General features: G+C 42.3%; 1 protein-coding gene across 1 annotated transcript; it reads right to left on the bottom strand.

Annotated features, from left to right (window-relative positions):
• Window positions 1–18,450: 18,450 nt before the first annotated feature.
• On the bottom strand, window positions 18,451–19,380 carry LOC131922636 (olfactory receptor 7A40-like). Its single transcript, XM_059277458.1, is given in 1 exon segment — window positions 18,451–19,380. A coding segment is annotated over 1 exon segment (930 nt).
• Between the last annotated feature and the right edge of the window lie 381 nt (window positions 19,381–19,761).

Raw genomic sequence — 19,761 nt, 5'->3', positions numbered from 1 at the left:
CCTATGCCAATACATTCAAGACTACTTCCTACCTTCTCTTCTAGCAGGTTCAGAGTAGCTGGATTTATGTTGAGGTCCTTGATCCACTTGGACTTAAGTTTTGTGCACGGTGATAGATATGGATCTATTTGCAGCCTTCTACATGTTATACAACATTCTTAAGCCTGAATGTACCTTGGTTAAGGAGAAACATTTTTTTAAGCCATTGGTTTTAACTATAAAAACTGTTCTTAAAAGATTAAGATCTCTCAAATGTCTTCTGTAATATCAACAATAAAGTATCTTCTTTTACTTTAAGGGGGATGAAACATGGCATCATCATAATCCATATAAAGTGAAACAAGCTCCAGAGTGCAAACAATCCCAAAGTTCGATATCTGGGATTTATTTATAATCCTTTTGGTTCTTTTACTTAAGAGGCTTGGATGATGTCTTTGACCCTACCTTTGGCAGCCCACACATAGCCTGCCTGCTCCATTTTATTATGGCTGGTGCTTCCGGTGATCATCACCTGACACTGGCATTTTTTTTTTAAAAAAAACTGCTAAGGTCCACCACTGCAACCAGACTCTTTTTGAAACTCTAGTCCTGCCATATATTTGCAAACCTCAGCTGTTTCCTATGATTCCTTTATGTTACAAAGTTTAGCTGCCAGAGCAAGGTATATTCCTGTGTATAAAAAGCATTGATGTGCAGCTTTAATATTTATTAAATATCTTATTTATTAAACATAAGTTGCCACCTATTTAAATTCTCTAGAAACTTGCTGTTGAACACTTGGTAAAGACATAAGTACTTAGGTGTTAACCTGAGTAGATCTTTATAACCTCAGTAAAAGATGGCTGCCAGCCACATGGCTGCCCATGAGGTCACCTGCCAAGATGGAGGGAGCCACGTGGTTTCTGTTTAAAGCTCGTTTTTTTTCTAAACAATAATTACTTGCACACATACACACAGTTGGATCCAAGTTACACACATACATATGTACAGTTAAAGCTTGCTTACATTTTCAAGTCGCATACCTGTACACATACACACATAAGCAGTTTGCAGAATCATTAGCCATTCTTAAGATGAAAACCAACAAGAATTAACTTTTAAATTCAGTATTTGCAGGTATAAGAAACCTTAAGTTTACATCACATCCTCTCTGACCTTCTACAACCTTCCATGTACCCTCAGTCCATTCCTTTGATCCCTCAGACATTTACTCTAGACAAATTCCACTTTTTCTTTTCTTTTAAAACAGAAACACTTACCAAAGTCTTTCTTGTGATTTCCCTCAGTAATCTAGAATATATTGTAAAGTTACAATATTTTAAACAAGAACAGAAATACATGCATATACCGTAACAAGAATAACTCTCAATTTGCAACTGCACTGTACCACAGACAAGAAACTGTTGGTGACATTCCATTCTTGGAGCCAGACCTTGATCAGGTTTTAGCCCCAGGGCAGGTCTTGGGAGCCTCACAAAACAGCATGGAAGAGGAAGAGGACATGGAAAGCAAGCACCATGGGGGCAAAAAGATTGCTGTTAACCTCAGATTTTCAAGAACATGAGAATGGCAGACTGAAAGTGACTCCATGCCCTGGCTGGGCCCACAGACTTGTAGGCCACTCCACAGCTGTGACCCTGGAGGGGCAGTTAGTTCTCCACCAGCCCCCACACTGAGCTCCTTGAGGCTCCTACTGGCTCTGGCCAGCTCTGCCCCATGTCCACACAGGAGCCCAACCAGAACCTGCCGGCCATATCTGGGCCCCACAGTGCTCATAGCCTGCTCTAGCACACAGCCATGCCTAGTTCCCATGCGGCCTCTGGGCCAATCTGGCCGCTACCTCATCATGCTGTAAAGTCTCTACTCCAAAGCTCTCTAAGCGAGCTGGAGCCCCGAACCCGCTGCATCTAGGCCCCTCGTGATGCTCACAGGCCGCCTAGCTCTCTCAGTGGCACCCTGGGTCCCTGAAGTTCTGCTGCCTGCGCTCTGGTCAGAGAGCAAGGAAGCAATGTTAGGTTAGTCTGTGCCAGTTCAACCACTGAAGGGGTCTCTATCCCTTCGGCCAGCAATCCGGCCCACAAGTCCCAACGCATACACAAGCTCAGGCATAAAACACTCACACATGTGGCCACAGTTCTCACACATTTATACATTTATATAGGTATAACAAATCACACTGACGGACAAGATAGGCAGACAAAAAGGAAGAACAAGGGCCCTACAGATGGTCCAGGCAGACGAGAGTCCGGAGAGGGAGCCTCGATTATGCCAAAGACCGTACGGATGGGACAGGGACAACTCAACAGAGTCTCCCGATCCCCAGATGGACCCCTCACGGGTGTCCAAACAGATGGACCCCTCATGGGCATCCTAACAGACGGACCCCTCACGAGCGTCCTATGACGGGGGACCTGTGGGGACCCCGCATCCTGATGAGGGGTTGGAATGTCTCCCAATTCCTCCAGGGTCACCTTACAGGCGCGTCTGCCAAGGTGAGAGCCTGTCAAATTCAACCGACAGCTTCGGATAAGAAAATGAAAGTAAAAGGAAAGCAAGGCAAGAAAATGCAGATGGATCTCCGGAGCTCTTATGGGTCCCAGAAGGGGGTCTCTGGGGACCCCGGAGAGCCCCCAAATGTTGTGCCCAGATCGTGACCCCCAGAGAGACCACCAAAGACAAGCATGCCGGAATGCAAAAGCATGGTTTAATTCTGGATATCCAATACAAGCCTAGGCAGGGACTTCGTCCAATATATCCAATGCAGTGGAGGCTGGAGGAAGTGCCTGCCTGTCCGCAAGCTCAGTTTTTAAAGGGAAAAATCACAAGGTTACATCATTTAGGGGTGCTAGTACGGGTACAATTCTGATTGGCTTGCTTCTAGGGGCTTTCTAGAAATCATGGCTTAATCTTACTTCTAAGGGAGTGGTTGCCCGCCACCATTTCTCATTGGCTGTCCTCAGGTGGGGGCATTTTTATGGTCAGTTACCCTGGAAACCAGGGAGAGGACATTCCATAGTCTGGCAGGCATTACCTCGTGACTACCTTGTGACTCTGTACTTTTACACTTCCTGGTTTCTGGAATCTGGACTGACTCGTTTCAGTAACTATTGGCCTATTCCTAGAAGGACAAATCTTAGGCCTTAGTTTTTGGGTGAAGGCATTTTGGTCTTATTTTTAAGATGGCTCATTTTGGTCTCACAACATATTCTACAGCTAGAAAACACCATAAAGGTGTGCTCGTGGCATATGTGATTTCATTTAAAATCCCTAGTCACAGGGATCTTGTTGTTTTGTAGAACACAGAGTTTTCACTTTTTCTTTTGTTTATCTCAGTGGACTTAGGAAAAAGTATTTTCTCAGTGGATAATTTAAAATTCTGTGTAAAATATGGATTACCCAGAGTCCGGGGATAATGCTATGTCTGGCGTGGGATATCTGAGGGAAAAAATACTACATACACTATGCTATTATGTCTGTTAACTTTATTCCTCTAAGACAAAATTCTATCTTTGTGGCTGTAGCTTTGCCAGGCATTCAGGGCAGGAGTAAATCTAGATACACCAAGGTCTTTATCCATCTCCTTTATTTCTCTGGGATGAAATCCTGTCTATGTAGCTTCAGTTCTGTCCTGAAACTCAGTTCTCTTATAGTCCTGCTAACGAATAAGCTCTTATGTTTCCAGCCTCATCTTTGTCCTAGGTTTCTTCTCCCTCCATCTCTACTTGCTCTCTACTCCTGGCTCTGATGAACTCTACAAGAGTTCTGCCTTACTGTCTACAAAACCTCTGTGTTCTTCCCTTCTCCCTGGTCATGTCATTCTGTCTGTCTCTACAGAAAAAGCCTGTTCCTTCTTCTCCTGGTCACATGGTACTCTGCCTCCTCAGGAATGTTGCTCCACCCTACCTTTTTTGTTCTCAGTCAATTGCTCTGAAGAGCCACTAGGCCTCAAGGTAAGGGGATGATCTGAGCTTCGTTAGCACAAGAAACAAAGCTATGGGTCTCTGCCAGTTTGTCTTTGCCTCTGTGACCTTATCCAAGTACTGGCTGGAACAGGGAAGTTCACACACACATTCTATAGAAATTGCGAGCCCAAGAAATTCATAACAAGGCACAGCTGAATATTAAGCTGTGTAACACCAAATAGTTCATGCTAGATGGCTTGCTACTTGACTGACCACCGGCCTGGTCAAGGTATAGCTTTGATATACAGCTGGACTCCTTATAACATATTCTTGTGACTCACCACAATAAAATTTTGCTGTGTTCCTTCCATTCATGACTGGTGTACTTTCTGTAGTAGATTTTCAGATGAATGTCAGATTGAGAACATTAAGAGCAAAAGGAGGTTTGACATGATATCTACCCAATAAGAAAGCCTCTAATTTTTCCACACATACAATTTATAGTAACCTGATTGTGAGACCAAAATGAGCCATCTTAGAAATAAGACCAAAATGCTTTCACCCAAAAACTAAGGTCTAAGATTTGTCCTTCTAGGAATAGGCCAATAGTTACTGAAACCAGTCAGTTCAGATTCCAGAAACCAGGAAGTGTAAAAGTACAGAGTCACAAGGTAGTCACGAGGTAATGCCTGCCAGACTATGGAATGTCCTCTCCCTGGTTTCCAGGGTAACTGACCACAGAAATGCCCCCACCTGAGGGCAGCCAATGAGAAATGGTGGCGGGCAACCACTCCCTTAGAAGTAAGATTAAGCCATGATTTCTAGAAAGCCCCTAGAAGCGAGCCAATCAGAATTGTACCCGTACTAGCACCCCTAAATGATGTAACCTTGTGATTTTTCCCTTTAAAAACTGAGCTTGCAGACAGGTGGACACTTCCTCCAGCCTCCACTGCGTTGGAAGTATTGGACAAAGTCCCTGCCTAGGCTTGTATTGCTTTTGGATATCCAGAATTAAACCTTGCTTTTGCATTCTGGCATGCTCTTTGGTGGTCTCTCTGGGGGTCACGATCTGGGCACAACACTGATAGACCCCAGACCCAGGGTACTACCTTCTCGGGTGGGCGCCCCAAGAACCCAGACTCCGGTTCAGTTGATGCAAACAGCAAGAGGTTTATTGATGCGGCTGTACAGTTGGGCTCCTCTCCTCCCTTGCGCTCTACTGCAGCCACATAGGTACTTTTAAAGGAAAAAAAACCATACAAAGCCATAAGATTACAATTCCCACACAATTTTGTTCCGATTGGTTCATGTTTGGGGGCTAATTTCACAATATCATGGCCTAATCACAGGGTAAGTACAGTCATATCCACATGCACATTTTTCCCGGAACCTCAAGGGGGGGGGTATCAGGGCAGGAGTGAAGGTTACACAAAGGTTACAGTGGTCTTTCCTGGAACACTTGCAATTATTCCAGTCACAGTTGAGCAACATATCTTAACAGAAATCTCCATAGAGTAATGGCTGAGTCAGTCTGCCCTTGGAACTAGCTTTTTAGTTCCTCATTCTCCTGGGGCTTGGGAGTGTAAGCCTGAAGGGTTAGGGTCTTTCAAACCCATTCTTGAGTAAAATTTATACTAAAACATGTTCAGAACCTGTGGGTCATGTGATTAGATCTCCTGCTTATCAGATATTTATATTGCAATTCATAACAGTAGCAAAATTACAGTTATAAAGTAGCAATAAAATCATTTTATGGTTGGGGTCACCACAACATGAGGAACTGTATTAAAAGGTGGCAGCATTAGGAAAGTTGAGAACAACTCTACTAAAATATAAAAAGTGTATATTACTAATTGTGAGTGTTCATTCCAAATGTTTTGAATATAAAGAAGTTCAAGTGTTTGTAACTTACATTGAGTTCCCAATTTTCCAAACTTCTGTGTGATGCACAGTATAATTTAAATAATCCAAATGTCATTGTTCTATTCCATGTGCTCCTAGTGCTAACCAAGACTGCAGCAAGAACATTTTAGTTAGAAGTAGTAGCAGGTTGGTCTGAAAGTTAGCACTTCTGTGCACCTGGATGAATTAGACTGATTCAACTTTCAGATCATGGCCAAATCTCCTCATTACTTTTCTGAAATATCACAGTGTAATGTGGAAGGAAACAGACTAGAATTCAAGAGACTCAAAAACACATGAGGATCTCAAAATTACTCTACTGAGTCAGTAACATCAGGCGAGTTACTAAAACTCTCTCTAATTAGATCCTAAAGATTGATTAAATGGAGTTTAAAGAGTCCAGGGCTTGGCAGGTAATTAAGTGGTGCCACCACAAATCTATATATATTTTTTATTGAAAAGGTCTCCATTCCTCAAGACACTTTATTTTTATCTATCTATCTATCTATCTATCTATCTATCTATCTATCTATCTATCTATCATTATTATTTTTTCATTCATTTTACATATTGACCATAGTTTTCCCTCCCTCCTCCCCTCCCATCCCCTCCCTCCACCACTGTTATACCCCCTCCCCATTTGCTCCTCCTCTGTCTCCATTCAGAAATGGGCAGGCCTCCCATGGGAGTCAACAAAGCATGGCACATCAAGTTGAGGCAGGACTAAGCTCCTCCTCCTGCATCAAGGCTTGGTGAGGCAACCCTACATGGGGAATGGGTTCCCAAAAGCTAGCTTAAGTGCCAGGGACAGGTCCTGATCCCACTGCTAGGAGCCTCACAAACAGAGCAAACTACACAACTGTCACACACATTCCAAAGGCTTAAGTCAGTCCATGCAGGCTCCCTAGCTGTTGGTCCAGCATTGGTGAGCTCCCAAGAGCGTAGGTCAGCTGTCTCTGTGGGTTCCCCTGTCATGACCTTGACCACCCTGGCTTGTACAATCCTTCCTCTCTCTCTCTTAAACAGGACTCTTGGACCTGGGCCCACTGTCTGGCTGTGGATCTCTGCATGTGCTTTCATCAGATACTGGATGAATGTTCTCTGATGACAATTAGGATAGTCACAAATCTGATTACAGGAGAAGGCCAGTTCACCCTCTCCACTATTGCTAGGAATCTTAGCTGGGGTCATCCTTGGGGACTCCTGGGAGTTTCCCTGGCACCAGGTTTCACCCTAACCCTCAAATGCCCCCCTATCTAGATAACTCTTTCATTATTCACCCATCTGTCCCATCCCTAACCCACCCAAACCAATCATTCATGTTCCCATACTTCCATTTTCCTCCCCCGACCCCTAGTTTACCCAGGAGATCTCTTCTATTTCCCCTTCCCAGGGAATACATCTCCTTGGGCCCTCCTTGTTACCTAGCTTCTCTGGGGTTGTGGATTGTAGCCCACTTATCCTTTGCTTTATAGCTAATATCAGCTTATGAGTGAGTACATGCCACGTTTGTTTTTCTGGGTCTGAATTACCTCACTCAAGATGATTCTTTTCTAGCTCCATTCATTTGCCTGCAAATTTCATGAGGTCATTGGCTTTTTTTTTCACTGCTGAGTAATACTCCACTGTGTAAATGTACCACATTTTCTTTATCCATTCTTCAATTGAAGAGCATTTAGGTTGTTTCCAGGTTCTGGTTATTATGAATAAAACTGCTATGAACATAGTTGAGCAAGTGTCCTTGTTGAGCATCATTTGGGTATATGCCCAATATTGGCATAGCTGGGTGTTGATGTAGATTGATTCCCAACTTTCTGAGAAACTGCCATAATGATTTCCAACGTGGCTGTACAAATTTTTGCTCCCACCAACAGTGGAGGAGTATTCTTCTTACTCCACATCCTCTCCAACATAGGTTATCATTAGTGTTTTTGATCTTAGCCATTCTGACAGGTGTAAGATGGTGTCTTAGAGTCATTTCGATTTTCATTTCCCTGAAGACTAAGGATGTTGAGCAATTTCTTAAATGTCTTTCAGCCATTTGAGCTTCTTCTGTTGAGAATTTTCTGTTTAGATCTGTACCCCATTTTTAAATTGGATTATTTGGTATTTGCTGTCTAGTTTCTTGAGTTCTTTATATATTTTGGAGATCAGCCCTCTGTCAGATGTGGGGTTGATGAAGATCTTTTCTCACTCTATAAGCTGTTGTTTTATCTTATTTACCATATCCTTTGCTTTACAGAAGCTTTTCAGTTTCAGGAGGTCCCCTTTATTAATAGTCCATCTCAATGTCTATGCTATTGGTGTTATATTCAGGAAGTGGTCTCCTGTGACAATGTGTTCGAGGCTCCTTCCCACTAACTCTTCTACCAGCTACAGTGTAACTGAATTTTTTTCATTTTTCTTTATTAAGAAGTTTTCTACTCACTCTACATACCACTGACAGATCCTATCTCTTCCCTTCTGCCACCCCAGACCTCCCTCCCAAGCCACCCCACGTCTCCCAAATCAAGGTCTCCCATGAGGAGTCAGCAGAGCCTGGCACACTGAGCATAAGCAGGTCCAAGCCCCTCCCCACTGCACCAAGGCTGTGCAAGATGTCACACCACAGGCACTGGGCTCCCAAAAGCCTGCTCATAAACCAGGGATGGATCCCGATCCCCCAGTCTGGGTGCCCCCCAAACAGTTTGAGCCAAACAACCATCTTCTGTATCCAGAGGGCCTAGTCCAGTCCTGTGGGGACTCCACAGCCACCAGTCCACAGTTCATGGCTTCCACTAGTGTGGCCAGTCATCTCTGCACATCTTCCCATCATGATCTCAACGTTCCCCCCTCCTCTCTCTCATCGACTGTATTCCCGGAGCTCAGCCTGGTGCCTGGCCATGGATCTCTGCATCTGCCTCCATTAGTCACTGGACAAAGGCTCTATGATGATGGTTAGCATATTACACTGGTCACCAGAGTAGACCAGTCCAGGCAGCCTCTGGACCACTGCCAGCAGACCAAGGTGAGGTCATCCTTGTGGATTCCTGAGAGCCTCCCTGGCACCCTGCCTCTTCCTATTCCCATAATGTCCTCATCTATCATGGAATCTCCCTCCCTGCCCTCTCACTCTGTCCCTGTTCTGGCTCGATCCTCCCATTTCCCTATATTCTCATCCCCCACTCCTTGCCCTCCACCACCCCCACTCCCAGTCCACTCATGTAGATCTCATCCACTTCTCCTTTGCTGGGCCATCCATGTGTCCCTCCTAGGGTCTTTTCCTGTTAGCTAGCCTCTCTGGAGCTGTGGGTTACAGTCTGGCCATCCCTTCCCTCACATCTAGTATCTACTTATAGGTGAGTATATACTGTTTGTCCTTCTGAGTCTGGGTTACCTCACTCAGGGTGATATTCTCTAGTTCCATCCATTTGCCTGCAAATTTCATGATATCATTATTTTTTTTACTGCTGAGTAGTACTCCATTGTGTATATGTGCCACATTTTCTTTATCCATTCTTCAGTTGAGGGGCATCTAGGTTGTTTCCAGGTTCTTGCTATTATGAATAATGCTGATATGTTCATAGTTGAGCATGTGTCCTTGTGGTAAAATTGAGCATTCCTTGGGGATATGCCCAAGAGTGGTATAGCTGGGTCTTGAGAAAGACTTATTCTCAATTTTTTGAAAAACCACCATATTGATTTCCAAAGTGGTTGTACAAGTTTGCATTCCCACCAACAGTGGAAGAGTGTTCCCCTTGCTCCACATCCTCTCCAACATAAGCTGTCTTCAGTGTTTTTGATCTTAGCCATTCTGACAGGTGTAAGGTGGTATCTCAGAGTCATTTTGATTTGCATTTCCCTGATGATTAAGGATGTTGAGCAATTCCTTAAATGTCTTTCAGTCATTTGAGCTTCTTCTGTTGAGAATTCTCTGTTTAGCTCTATAGCCCATTTCTTAATTGGACTGTTGGGTATTTTGATGTCTAATTTCTTGAGTTCTTTATATGTTTTGGAGATCAGCCCTCTGTCAGATGTGGGGTTGGTGAAGATCTTTTCCCATTCTGGAGGCTGTCGTTTTGTCTTGTTGACCATGTCCTTTGCTCCACAAAAGCTTCTCAGTTTCAGGAGGTCCCATTTATTAATTGTTTCTCTCAGTGTCTGTGCTGTTGGTGTTATATTTAGGAAGTGGTCTCTGGTGCCAATGTGTTCAAGACTACTTCCTACTTTTTCTTCTATCAGGTTCAGTGTAACTGGATTTATGTTGAGGTCCTTGATCCACTTGGACTTGAGTTTTGTGCATAATGACAGATATAGATCTATTTGCAATCTTCTACATGCTGATACACAGTTATGCCAGCACCATTTGTTGAAGATGCTTTCTTTTTTCCATGGTACAGTTTTGGATTCTTTGTCAAAAATCATATGTTCATAGGTGTGTGGATTAATGTCAGGGTCTTCAATTTGATTCCATTGGTCCATATGTTGGTTTTTATGCCAGTACCAAGCTGTTTTTATTACTGTAGCTCTATAGTAGAGCTTGAAGTCAGGGATCATGATGCCTCCAGAGGTTGTTTTATTGTATGGGATTCTTTTGGCTATCCTGGGTTTTTTGTTTTTCCATATGAAGTTGAGTATTATTCTTTCCAGGTCTGTGAAGAATTGTGTCAGTATTTTGATGGGGATTGCATTGAATCTGTAGATTGCTTTTGGTAAAATTGCCATTTTTACTATGTTAGTCCTGCCTATCCATGAGCATGGGAGATCTTTCCATTTTCTGACATATTCAATTTCTTTTTTTAGGGACTTAAAGTTCTTGTCATATAGGTCCTTCACTTGCTTGGTTAGTGTTACCCCAAGAAATTTTATATCATTTGTGGCTGTTGTAAAGGGTGATGTATCTCTGATTTCCTTCTCAGCCTCTTTGTCAATTGTATATAGGAGGGCTACTGATTTTTTTGAGTTGATCTTGTATCCTGCTATGTTGCTGAAGGTGTTTATAAGCTGTATCAGTTCTTTGGTTGAATCTTTGGGGTCACTCAAGTATACTATCATGTCATCTGCAAATAGGGAAAGCTTGACTTCTTTCTTTCCAATTTGTATCCCCTTAATCTTTTTATGTTGTCTTATTGCTCTGGCTAGAACTTCAAGTACTATATTGAATAGGTATGGGGAGAGCGGACAGCCTTGTCTCGTTCCTGATTTTAGTGGAATTGCTTTGAGTTTCTCTCCATTTAATTTGATGTTGGCTGTTGGCTTGCTGTAAATGGCCTTTATTATGTTTAGGTATGTTCCCTGTATTCCTGATCTCTCCAAGACCTTTATCATAAAGGAGTGTTGGATTTTGTCAAATGCCTTTTCTGCGTCTAGTGAGATGATAATGTGGGTTTTTTTTAGAGTTTGTTTATATGGTGTATTACATTGACAGACTTTCGTATGTTGAACCACCCTTGCATCCCTGGGATGAAGCTTACTTGATCATGGTGGATAATTGTTTTGTTGTGTTCTTGGAGTCTGTTTGCCAGTATTTTACTGAGTATTTTTGCATCAATGTTCATGAGGGAGATTGGTCTGTAGTTCTCTTTCTTTGTTGTATCCTTGTTTGGTTTAGGAATCAAGGTAATTGTAGCCTCATAGAAGGAGTTTGGTAATGTTCCTTTTGTTTCTATTATGTGGAACAATTTAGAGAGTATTGGTATTAACTCTTCTTTGAAGATCTGGTAGAATTCTGCACTGAAACCATCTGGTCCTGGGCTTTTTTTGGTTGGGAGACTTTTAATGACTGATTTTATTTCCTTAGGGGTTATTGGACTATTTAAATAGTTTATCTGGTCTTGATTTAACTTAGGTATGTGGTACCTATCCAGAAAATTATCCATTTCTTTTAGATTTTCCAGTTTTGTGGAGTAGAGGTTTTTGAAGTATGACCTGATGATTCTCTGGATTTCCTCAATGTCTGTTGTTTCGTCCCCCTTTTCATTTCTGATTTTGTTGATTTGGATGCTCTCTCTCTCTGTCTTTTGGTTAATTTGGATAAGGGTTTGTCTATCTTGTTGTTTGTCTCAAAGAACCAACTCTTTTTTTCATTAATTTTTTGTATTGTTCTCTTTGTTTCTATTTTATTGATTTCAGCTCTCACTTTGATAATTTCCTGGCGTCTATTCTTCCTGGGAGACTTTGCTTCTTCTTGTTCTAGAGCTTTCAGGTGTGCTGTTAAGTCACTAGTGTGAGATTTCTCCAACTTCTTTATGTGTGTATTTAGTGCTATGAATTTCCCTCTTAGCACTGCTTTCATAGTGTCCCATAAGTTTGGGTATGTGGTGTCTTCATTTTCATTGATCTCTAGGAAGTCTTTAATTTCTTTCTTTATTTCTTCCTTAACCCATTGGTGATTTAGTTGAGCGTTATTCAATTTCCATGAGATTGTAGGTTTTCTGTAGTTTTTGTTGTTGTTGAAATCTAACTTTAAACCATGGTGGTCTGATAGAACACAGGAGGTTATTCCAATTGTTTTGTATCTGTTGAGATTTGCTTTGTGGCCAAGTATGTGGTCGATTTTAGAGAATGTTCCATGGGGTGCTGAGAAGAAGATATATTCTTTTTTGTTAGGATGGAATGTTCTGTAGATATCGATTAAGTCCATTTGAGTCATGACATCAGTTAAGTCCTTTATTTCTCTGTTAAGTTTCGATTTGGCAGATCTGTCCAGTGGTGAAAGTGGGGTGTTGACATCTCCCACTATTAATGTGTGGGGTTTTATATGTGGTTTAAGCTTTAGTAATGTTTCTTTTACATATGTAGGTGCCCTTGTGTTTGGGGCATAAATGTTCAGAATTGAAACTTCATCTTGGTGGATCTTTCCTGTGATGAGTATGTAATGCCCTTCTTGATCTCTTTTGACTGATTTTAGTTTGAAGTCTATTTTGCTGGATATCAGGATGGCTACACCCGCTTGTTTCTTAAGACCGTTTGATTGGAAAGTCTTTTCCCAGCCTTTTATTCTTAGGTAGTGTCTATCTTTGAATTTGAGATGTGTTTCTTGTATGCAGCAGAAAGATGGGTCCTGCTTTCCTATCCATTCTGTCAGCCTGTGTCTTTTTATAGGTGAATTAAGTCCATTGATATTAAGGAATATTAATGACCAGTGATTGTTCATTCCTGTTATTTTTTGATGGTAGTGTGTGTGTACTTCTCTTCTTTGGGGTTTACTGTTGTGGCTTTATTTATTGCCTGTGTTTTCAAGGGTGTGTCTGACTTCCTTAGGTTGGAATTTTCCTTCTAGTGCTTTCTGTAGGGCTGGGTTTGTGGATAAGTATTGTTTAAATCTGGCTTTGTCTTGTAATGTCTTGTTCACTCTGTCTATGATGATTGAAAGTTTTGCTGGGTATATTAGTCTAGGCTGGCATCCATGGTCTCTTAGTGTCTGCATTACATCTGTCCAGGTCCTTCTGGCTTTCAAAGTCTCCATCGAGAAATTGGGTGTTATTCTGATGGGTTTGCCTTTATAAGTCACTTGGCCTTTTTCCTTAGCTGCTCTTAATACTCTTTCTTTATTCTGTGCATTTAGTTGTTTAATCATTATGTGGCGAGGGGACACTTTTGAGGGGTCTAGTCTGTTTGGTGTTCTATAGGCTTCTTGTATCTTCATAGGCATTTCCTTCTTTAGGTTGGGAAAGTTTTCTTCTATGATCTTGTTGAATGTATTTTCTGTGCCTTTGAGTTGGTATTCTTCTTCTTCTATCCCTATTACTCATAGGTTTGGTCTTTTCATGGTGTCCCAAATTTCTTGGACATTTTGTCCATGACTTTGTTGGCTTTAGTGTTTTCTTTGACTGATAAATCTATTTCTTCTACCGTATCTTCAATGCCAGAGATCCTCTCTTCCATCTCTTGCATTCTGTTGGTTACACTTGCATCTGAAGTTCCCTATCATTTACTCAGATTTTCTATTTCCAGCATTCCCTGTGTTTGTGTCTTCTTCATTTTTTCTATTTCCCTTTTCAGTTCTTGGACTGTTTCCTTCATTTGTTTCATTGCTTTTTCATGATTTTCTTTCAGTGCTTTATTGTTTTCTTCCAGGACTTTATTGTTTTCTTCTACTTTATTTGTCCTTTCCTCTAGTTTTTTATAGTGTTCTTCCCATTTTTTTTTGTCTTTTCCTCTATATAAGCCTCTACCTTCTTCATGATGTTATTCATAAGGCTGTTTTCTTCTGCTTCTTCCAATTTTTGATGTTCAGGTCTAGATGTTGAAGGAGGGCTAGGTTCTGGTGATGCTGTATTGCTCTTCATTTTGTTGTATGTACTTCTGCCTTGACATCTGCCCATCTCCTTGTGGTTTGTTCTTGGTCTTATCAGTGCACTTGGTCCAGACAGAGCTGACAGATTCAGGACGTCTCTCTCTCTTGTCAAGATGGGAAGTCCGGGGCAGGATGGGAGCTCTTGTCCAGATAGGAAGTCCGGGGCAGGATGGACGCTCTTGTCCAGAAGGGAAGTCTGGGGCAGGATGGGAGCTCTTGCCCAGAAGGGAAGTCCAGGGCAGGATGGAAGCTGGGGGCCGGTCTCAGGAAGTGACTGGGGTCTCAGGCAGATGGGCATGGGGGCAGGGCATGGAGATTGCAGGGTCTGCCAGGGGTCTTGGAAAAGGGGAGCCTTCCCGGTAGGGCTAGAAGGAAACCTGCCCGGTGGCCAGAATCTGGGGCCAAGTTGGGCAGGTCTTCCCCAGAGTGGCTGGTGCCCAGGGATGGGGTCTAGGCTGAGCCTGGGCACTCACCTCTGGTCCAAAAGGGAAGTCCAGGGCAGGATAGGAGCTGGGGGCCAGTCTCTAAGTCTCAGGAAGTGGCTGGGGTCTTGAGCAGATGGGTGCAGGGGCAGGGCGTGGAGATTGCAGGGTCTGCCAGGGGTCTTGGAGAAGGGGAGCCTTCTCATTAGGGCTAGAAGGGAACCTGCCCAGTGGCCAGAACCTGAGGCCAAGTTGGGCAGGTCTTCTCCGGAGTGGCTGGTGCCCAGGGATGGGATCTAGGCTGAGCCCAGACACTCGCCTCTTGTCCAGAAGGGAAGTCCGGGGGCAAGATGGGAGCTGGGGGCCAGTCTCTAAGTCTCAGGAAGTGGCTGGGGTCTCGGGCAGATGGGCATGGGGGCAGGGCGTGGAGATTGCAGGTTTTGCTGGGGGTCTTGGAGAAGAGGAGCCTTCCCAGTAGGGCTAGAAGAGAACCTGCCCAGTGGCCAGAACCTGAGGCCAAGTTGGGTAGGTCTTCCCTGGAGTGGTTGGTGCCCAGGGATGGGGTCTAGGCTGAGCCCGGGCACTTACCTCTGGTCCAGAAGGGGAATCATGCAACCTTTTATGTTCTTTTGAAACACATGATTCCATAGATCTTATTTTATCAGTTAATGATAAACTTTCTTCTTTATAAAGTGTCTGATTAGTGACAACTTCACCTTGGAGAGCTATTGTTTTATCCATTAAGTATTCATATTTATTATCAAGAAAATCAAATTTGTTTGTATATTTATTATTAATGGACTGAAATTTTTGTAGTAAGTTAGCAGATTCCAAACTAAGGGGCCTGTTATGTAAGTCTTTATTACTACCTTGTAAATCTTGGTTAGCAGATTCCAGAGAAAGAATCTGTTTATTCAAGTATTTATTGCTAACTTGTAAATCCTGGTTAGCAGATTTCAGAGAAAGAATCTTATGTAAGTCTTCATTGCTACCTTGTAAAGCCTGTATCAGTCCCAATAACGACTCATCTTTGTTATTATTATTAAACCAGTTTTTCAATGCTATGTGAATTTTTATGGTAAATGCCAAAATGGTGCATGCTAGATATGCCCCAGGAAGTTCATATATTTCCTGTAAAATGTCATTCATTAAAAAGGCAAAAAAAGTTTTTAAATCCTTGTAAAGTAATATTTTCCACCATGTTTTGAGAAATATCCAAAATTTGTAACGAAAATTTTATTAATTTGTTTTATTAATCAGTTTTAAGGTAGAAATTATCAAGAATTCTTACCTGGAATGAAATACTGGCATGCTTGCATTACTGTCCTTGTGATTTTTTTTCGGTGTAGTAGTACTGCTCAGCCAACAGGCATCGCTGGTGTAGCATAAAGCAGTTCTGGTGCAAGCTGACTGAGGTCTCTGAATGGCTCCTGTGAATTAAGCACTTACCCATGCAACCCCTGAGTAGGGATGCTGGGACCACAACAGATTGTATAAAACAATGAAGCAATACACCAATGAACTGGAATTGCTCAGGTGCAGTCACACACTTATCAGGAGGCACCTGTCTGGTTGGTGCTATAGGGTTGGTGACGGCAGGTGGGGGCATGGCATTGGGACTGGACTCAGCTGGAGTGGTAGAAGCCAGTGGCAGGCGAGTGGGTAGGCAGGCTTGCTCTCAAGGGCAGAGCATGATGTCCCAAGGTGACCTGGAATTGGCAGCTGCTACATTGAACAATTTTAAAAGTAAAGGAACAGTTTGCTGGTAATCTCTAAACAGGCAGAGAAATGTGACCAAATCCTGTTGCTAAAATCATGGAACTAGAAAGGTGCCTAGTGCTGACTTGTGAGTCATCTGGCCAGAGAGTGGTTGACTCACATGCTGCATGAGCTGCCTGGCATACAGGTGCCAGGCTGCTGTATGCAGACAGTCACCTGAGCAGGGGTCAGGCCCTTCCTGGGGGGGGGGGGTTGGGCTGTGCAGGCTCTGCAGAGTGGATAAACTCATCAGTAGCCACCTGAGTGCATTCGGGTTTTGTCATGCAAGAAGCCCTAGTGGGGCTCAGGGGTGCTAGCGAGACTAACCTGCAGTGAGCACATAAGCCTCTGAGTCAACCAGCTGCCGCTGACGCAGAGACTTTGGGCAGGAGCTACAGGGTCTTTTGCACATGGGTGTCACTTATTACGATCAATCCACATGAGTCTATTAAGTGGGTAACAGAATTTATTAAGATATAAATTGAGGAAATACACTCACAATTACGGAATGGATTAGACAACAGAAGTCATCCTCTGATCTGACCGGGAGCAAATCCACTTCACAAGCAGGCACAGGGAGAAGGGGCATGTGACCCTTCTCCAACCCCTTATCAGAGGTCATGTACAATAGCAGGAAGCACTGCCTCCTTTGGGTCATATAGCCCAATGTCATGGGCAAAGCAAATACCACTTTACTAGTTTTTAGAGGAGAGTCAGAGTTTGCCTAACCATGTGTCTCTAAATCTAGAGCCAGCAACCAATCAGAGCTAATACTTGAGATGACAAGACCTGGGAAGCTCATATGAATTTGCAGTCTCTTGTAGCAATAAATTAATGTAATAAGTGAATGGCAATTGCTTGGTACAGAAGTCTCCATGAACCTCTGGACAAGGCCCGTAACATGAGGAATAAATTATTCTGCCTACCTCTTTAGCGTGGCTTAAAGTAAGCCCACTTTCTAGCTGGGTGGTGGTGGCACATGCCTTTTATCCCAGCACTTGGGAGGCAGAGGAGGGGGATCTACAGTCTGGTCTACAGAGTGAGTACCAGGACAGCCTAGGCTGTCTCGAAAAAAAAAAAAAAAAAAGGCAAGCCTATCTTCTTAGTTGCAGTCCAGGTTGATTGATGTTGGGAGCCATATGGCCTAGTTTCAGATAAGCATATGAATGCTCGTCCAATGGGTCTCCATGAGGCAAGATTCATGCAGTGCTCTTAATCACTGAAGCATCCTCCAGCCCAGCACTTGAAATTTTGAAGAAGGAAAACAAATGAGGCTGTTTCACATGTATCTGAGATTTCAGGCCATTTAGTAAATGCTTTATGTTTGAACACTGAGGTTTAACATTTGAACAAACAGACATACATCATAAATTGGACATTTCATGGAAACTATATTACTGGGATTTTAATGTATGTTTAAATATTTACATTTTACATATAAAAGGTCTTATCTGACTTGGAAACCACATTAAGACAATGTTTGCAAATCTATTTTCCTGTACAAAGGGTTTTAGGAACAATGACACTACATGACAATAAGAGTAAAGGGTGCTAGCGAAGGGTTGTTTATTCATCAGAACGGCTGGAAAGTACATCAACATGTCATTAGAACAGGTTTCATGGCAGACAAATGCTACCAGTATATACCAATGTATATTTTATATTAATATTTCACTAGCATTCTGTACCAAGGAGTAAAATGAGCTTTATGAACATGAAATTGAATATAGAGATAGTGTCCTAATCAGGATTATGAACTTACACAAATAGAAAAGTACTAACATTGAAGTCTACTGTAAGAAGTTAAAGCAGCAATATAGAAAGGCGAACAGAATATTGGTAAAAATTCAGTCGCAGAATTTCTTCTATATTAAAACCACATCAAGGACCTCATTAAGTGCAGTTTATCCTATACTACCAGCACAAAGTCACAGCTATGTAAAATAAATGAGAATCTACAGATTGCCTCTCACATGATACTGGGAAGAATACTGGAAAACTGGAAAACATATATAAGAGAAGAAAAAGCTTACTAACAATGCTACAGAGAATCAGTAAAGCCATTGAAAGAATTCAGAACCCTAGGAGATAAATGGAAAGAGAAAATTCTCTTGAATCATTTGATTAAAAAGTTGCAGTGCCTGGATTTGCTGCCCAGACCATAGGTACTTCTTGATGGAGGTCTCTCTCATGGTTTCCTTCTGAAGAGTCTTCTGAGAGCTCCCATCAGGTCTTTATTCCTTGGACTGTAGATGAATGGGTTCAGCATTGGGGTGACCACACTGTACATCACAGATGCTCATGCAGTTGAGTGTGAGTTTTGGGTAACAGAAGAACTAAGGTACACACCCAAGAGTGTAGAATAGAATAATGAGACAACTGAGAGATGAGATGCACAGGTGGAAAATGCTTTGTACTTCCCCTGTGATGATGAGATTGCACGTATGGAGGAAACTATCTTAGAATAAGAGTAAAGGATGCCGGCAAGAGGACCACCACCCAGCAGTACAGCTGCAAAGTACATCACCATGTCATTAGGAAAGGTGTCATTACAGGCAAGTAGTACTAGTTGATTAAGCTCACAAACAAAGTGGGGAATTTTCAAGTCAGTACAGAAGGACAGCCGCAATGCCATTGAACTCTGTAGCAAGGAATTCAATGCTGTTGTGACCCAGGACCCAAGAACCAGCAACCCACAGAGGTGGCGGTTCATGATGGCTGTATAGTGCAGAGGGTGACAGATTGCCACATATCAGTCATAGACCATCACAGCTAGAAGAAAGTTGTCCAAAACTCCAAACAGTATTAAAAAGTACACTTGGGCAATACAGCCTTCATATGTTATCTCCTTGTTCTGTGTCTGTATATTCACTAGCATCTTTGGGATGCTAGCAGAGGTAAAACAGATGTCAGCAAAGGACAGGTTGGAAAGGAAGAAGTACATGGATGTGTGAAGATGGGAATCTGTAACTGTGGCAATGATAATGAGCAAGTTCCCAAGCAAAGTGACCAGGTACATGAACAAAAACAGTCCAAAAAGAAAGGGTTGCCATTGAGGATCCTCTGAAATTCCCAGGAGAACAAATTTTGAAATTTGTGTGTCATTTTTCATCTCCATATAGCTAATGTAACAAAAAAGGAAAAAGTAACCTGACATAATTGCATTATTATATACAACAATATGTAACATTGGCCAGATAGAAAAGCTGTAGTTTATATTATACTGTTAAGACATTAACCCCTGTTTTGTGTATGAGTGCATCATTTTTTAGAGAATTCCCTTGTATGACTCACTTGGGACTACTACTTTAAGCCTTTACTCAAGAAGACTCGAAGACAAATGTTTTTAATGAATTCTTTGTTATAGTTTGGAAATACAATTTAATATTGGTCATGCTCCATATATACCCTTGAGATTACATTTTATCATGATCATTTTCTACCCAGTGATTAAATACATATAATGCATTAGTTCCGTAATCAAAGACAGACACATATT

This window comes from Peromyscus eremicus, chromosome 12 (assembly GCF_949786415.1).
Source record: "Peromyscus eremicus chromosome 12, PerEre_H2_v1, whole genome shotgun sequence".
In the NCBI taxonomy this organism is placed as follows: Eukaryota; Metazoa; Chordata; class Mammalia; order Rodentia; family Cricetidae; genus Peromyscus; species Peromyscus eremicus.
Note: the sequence above shows the minus strand (reverse complement) of the source record. Positions and strands in the feature narration are given on the sequence as shown.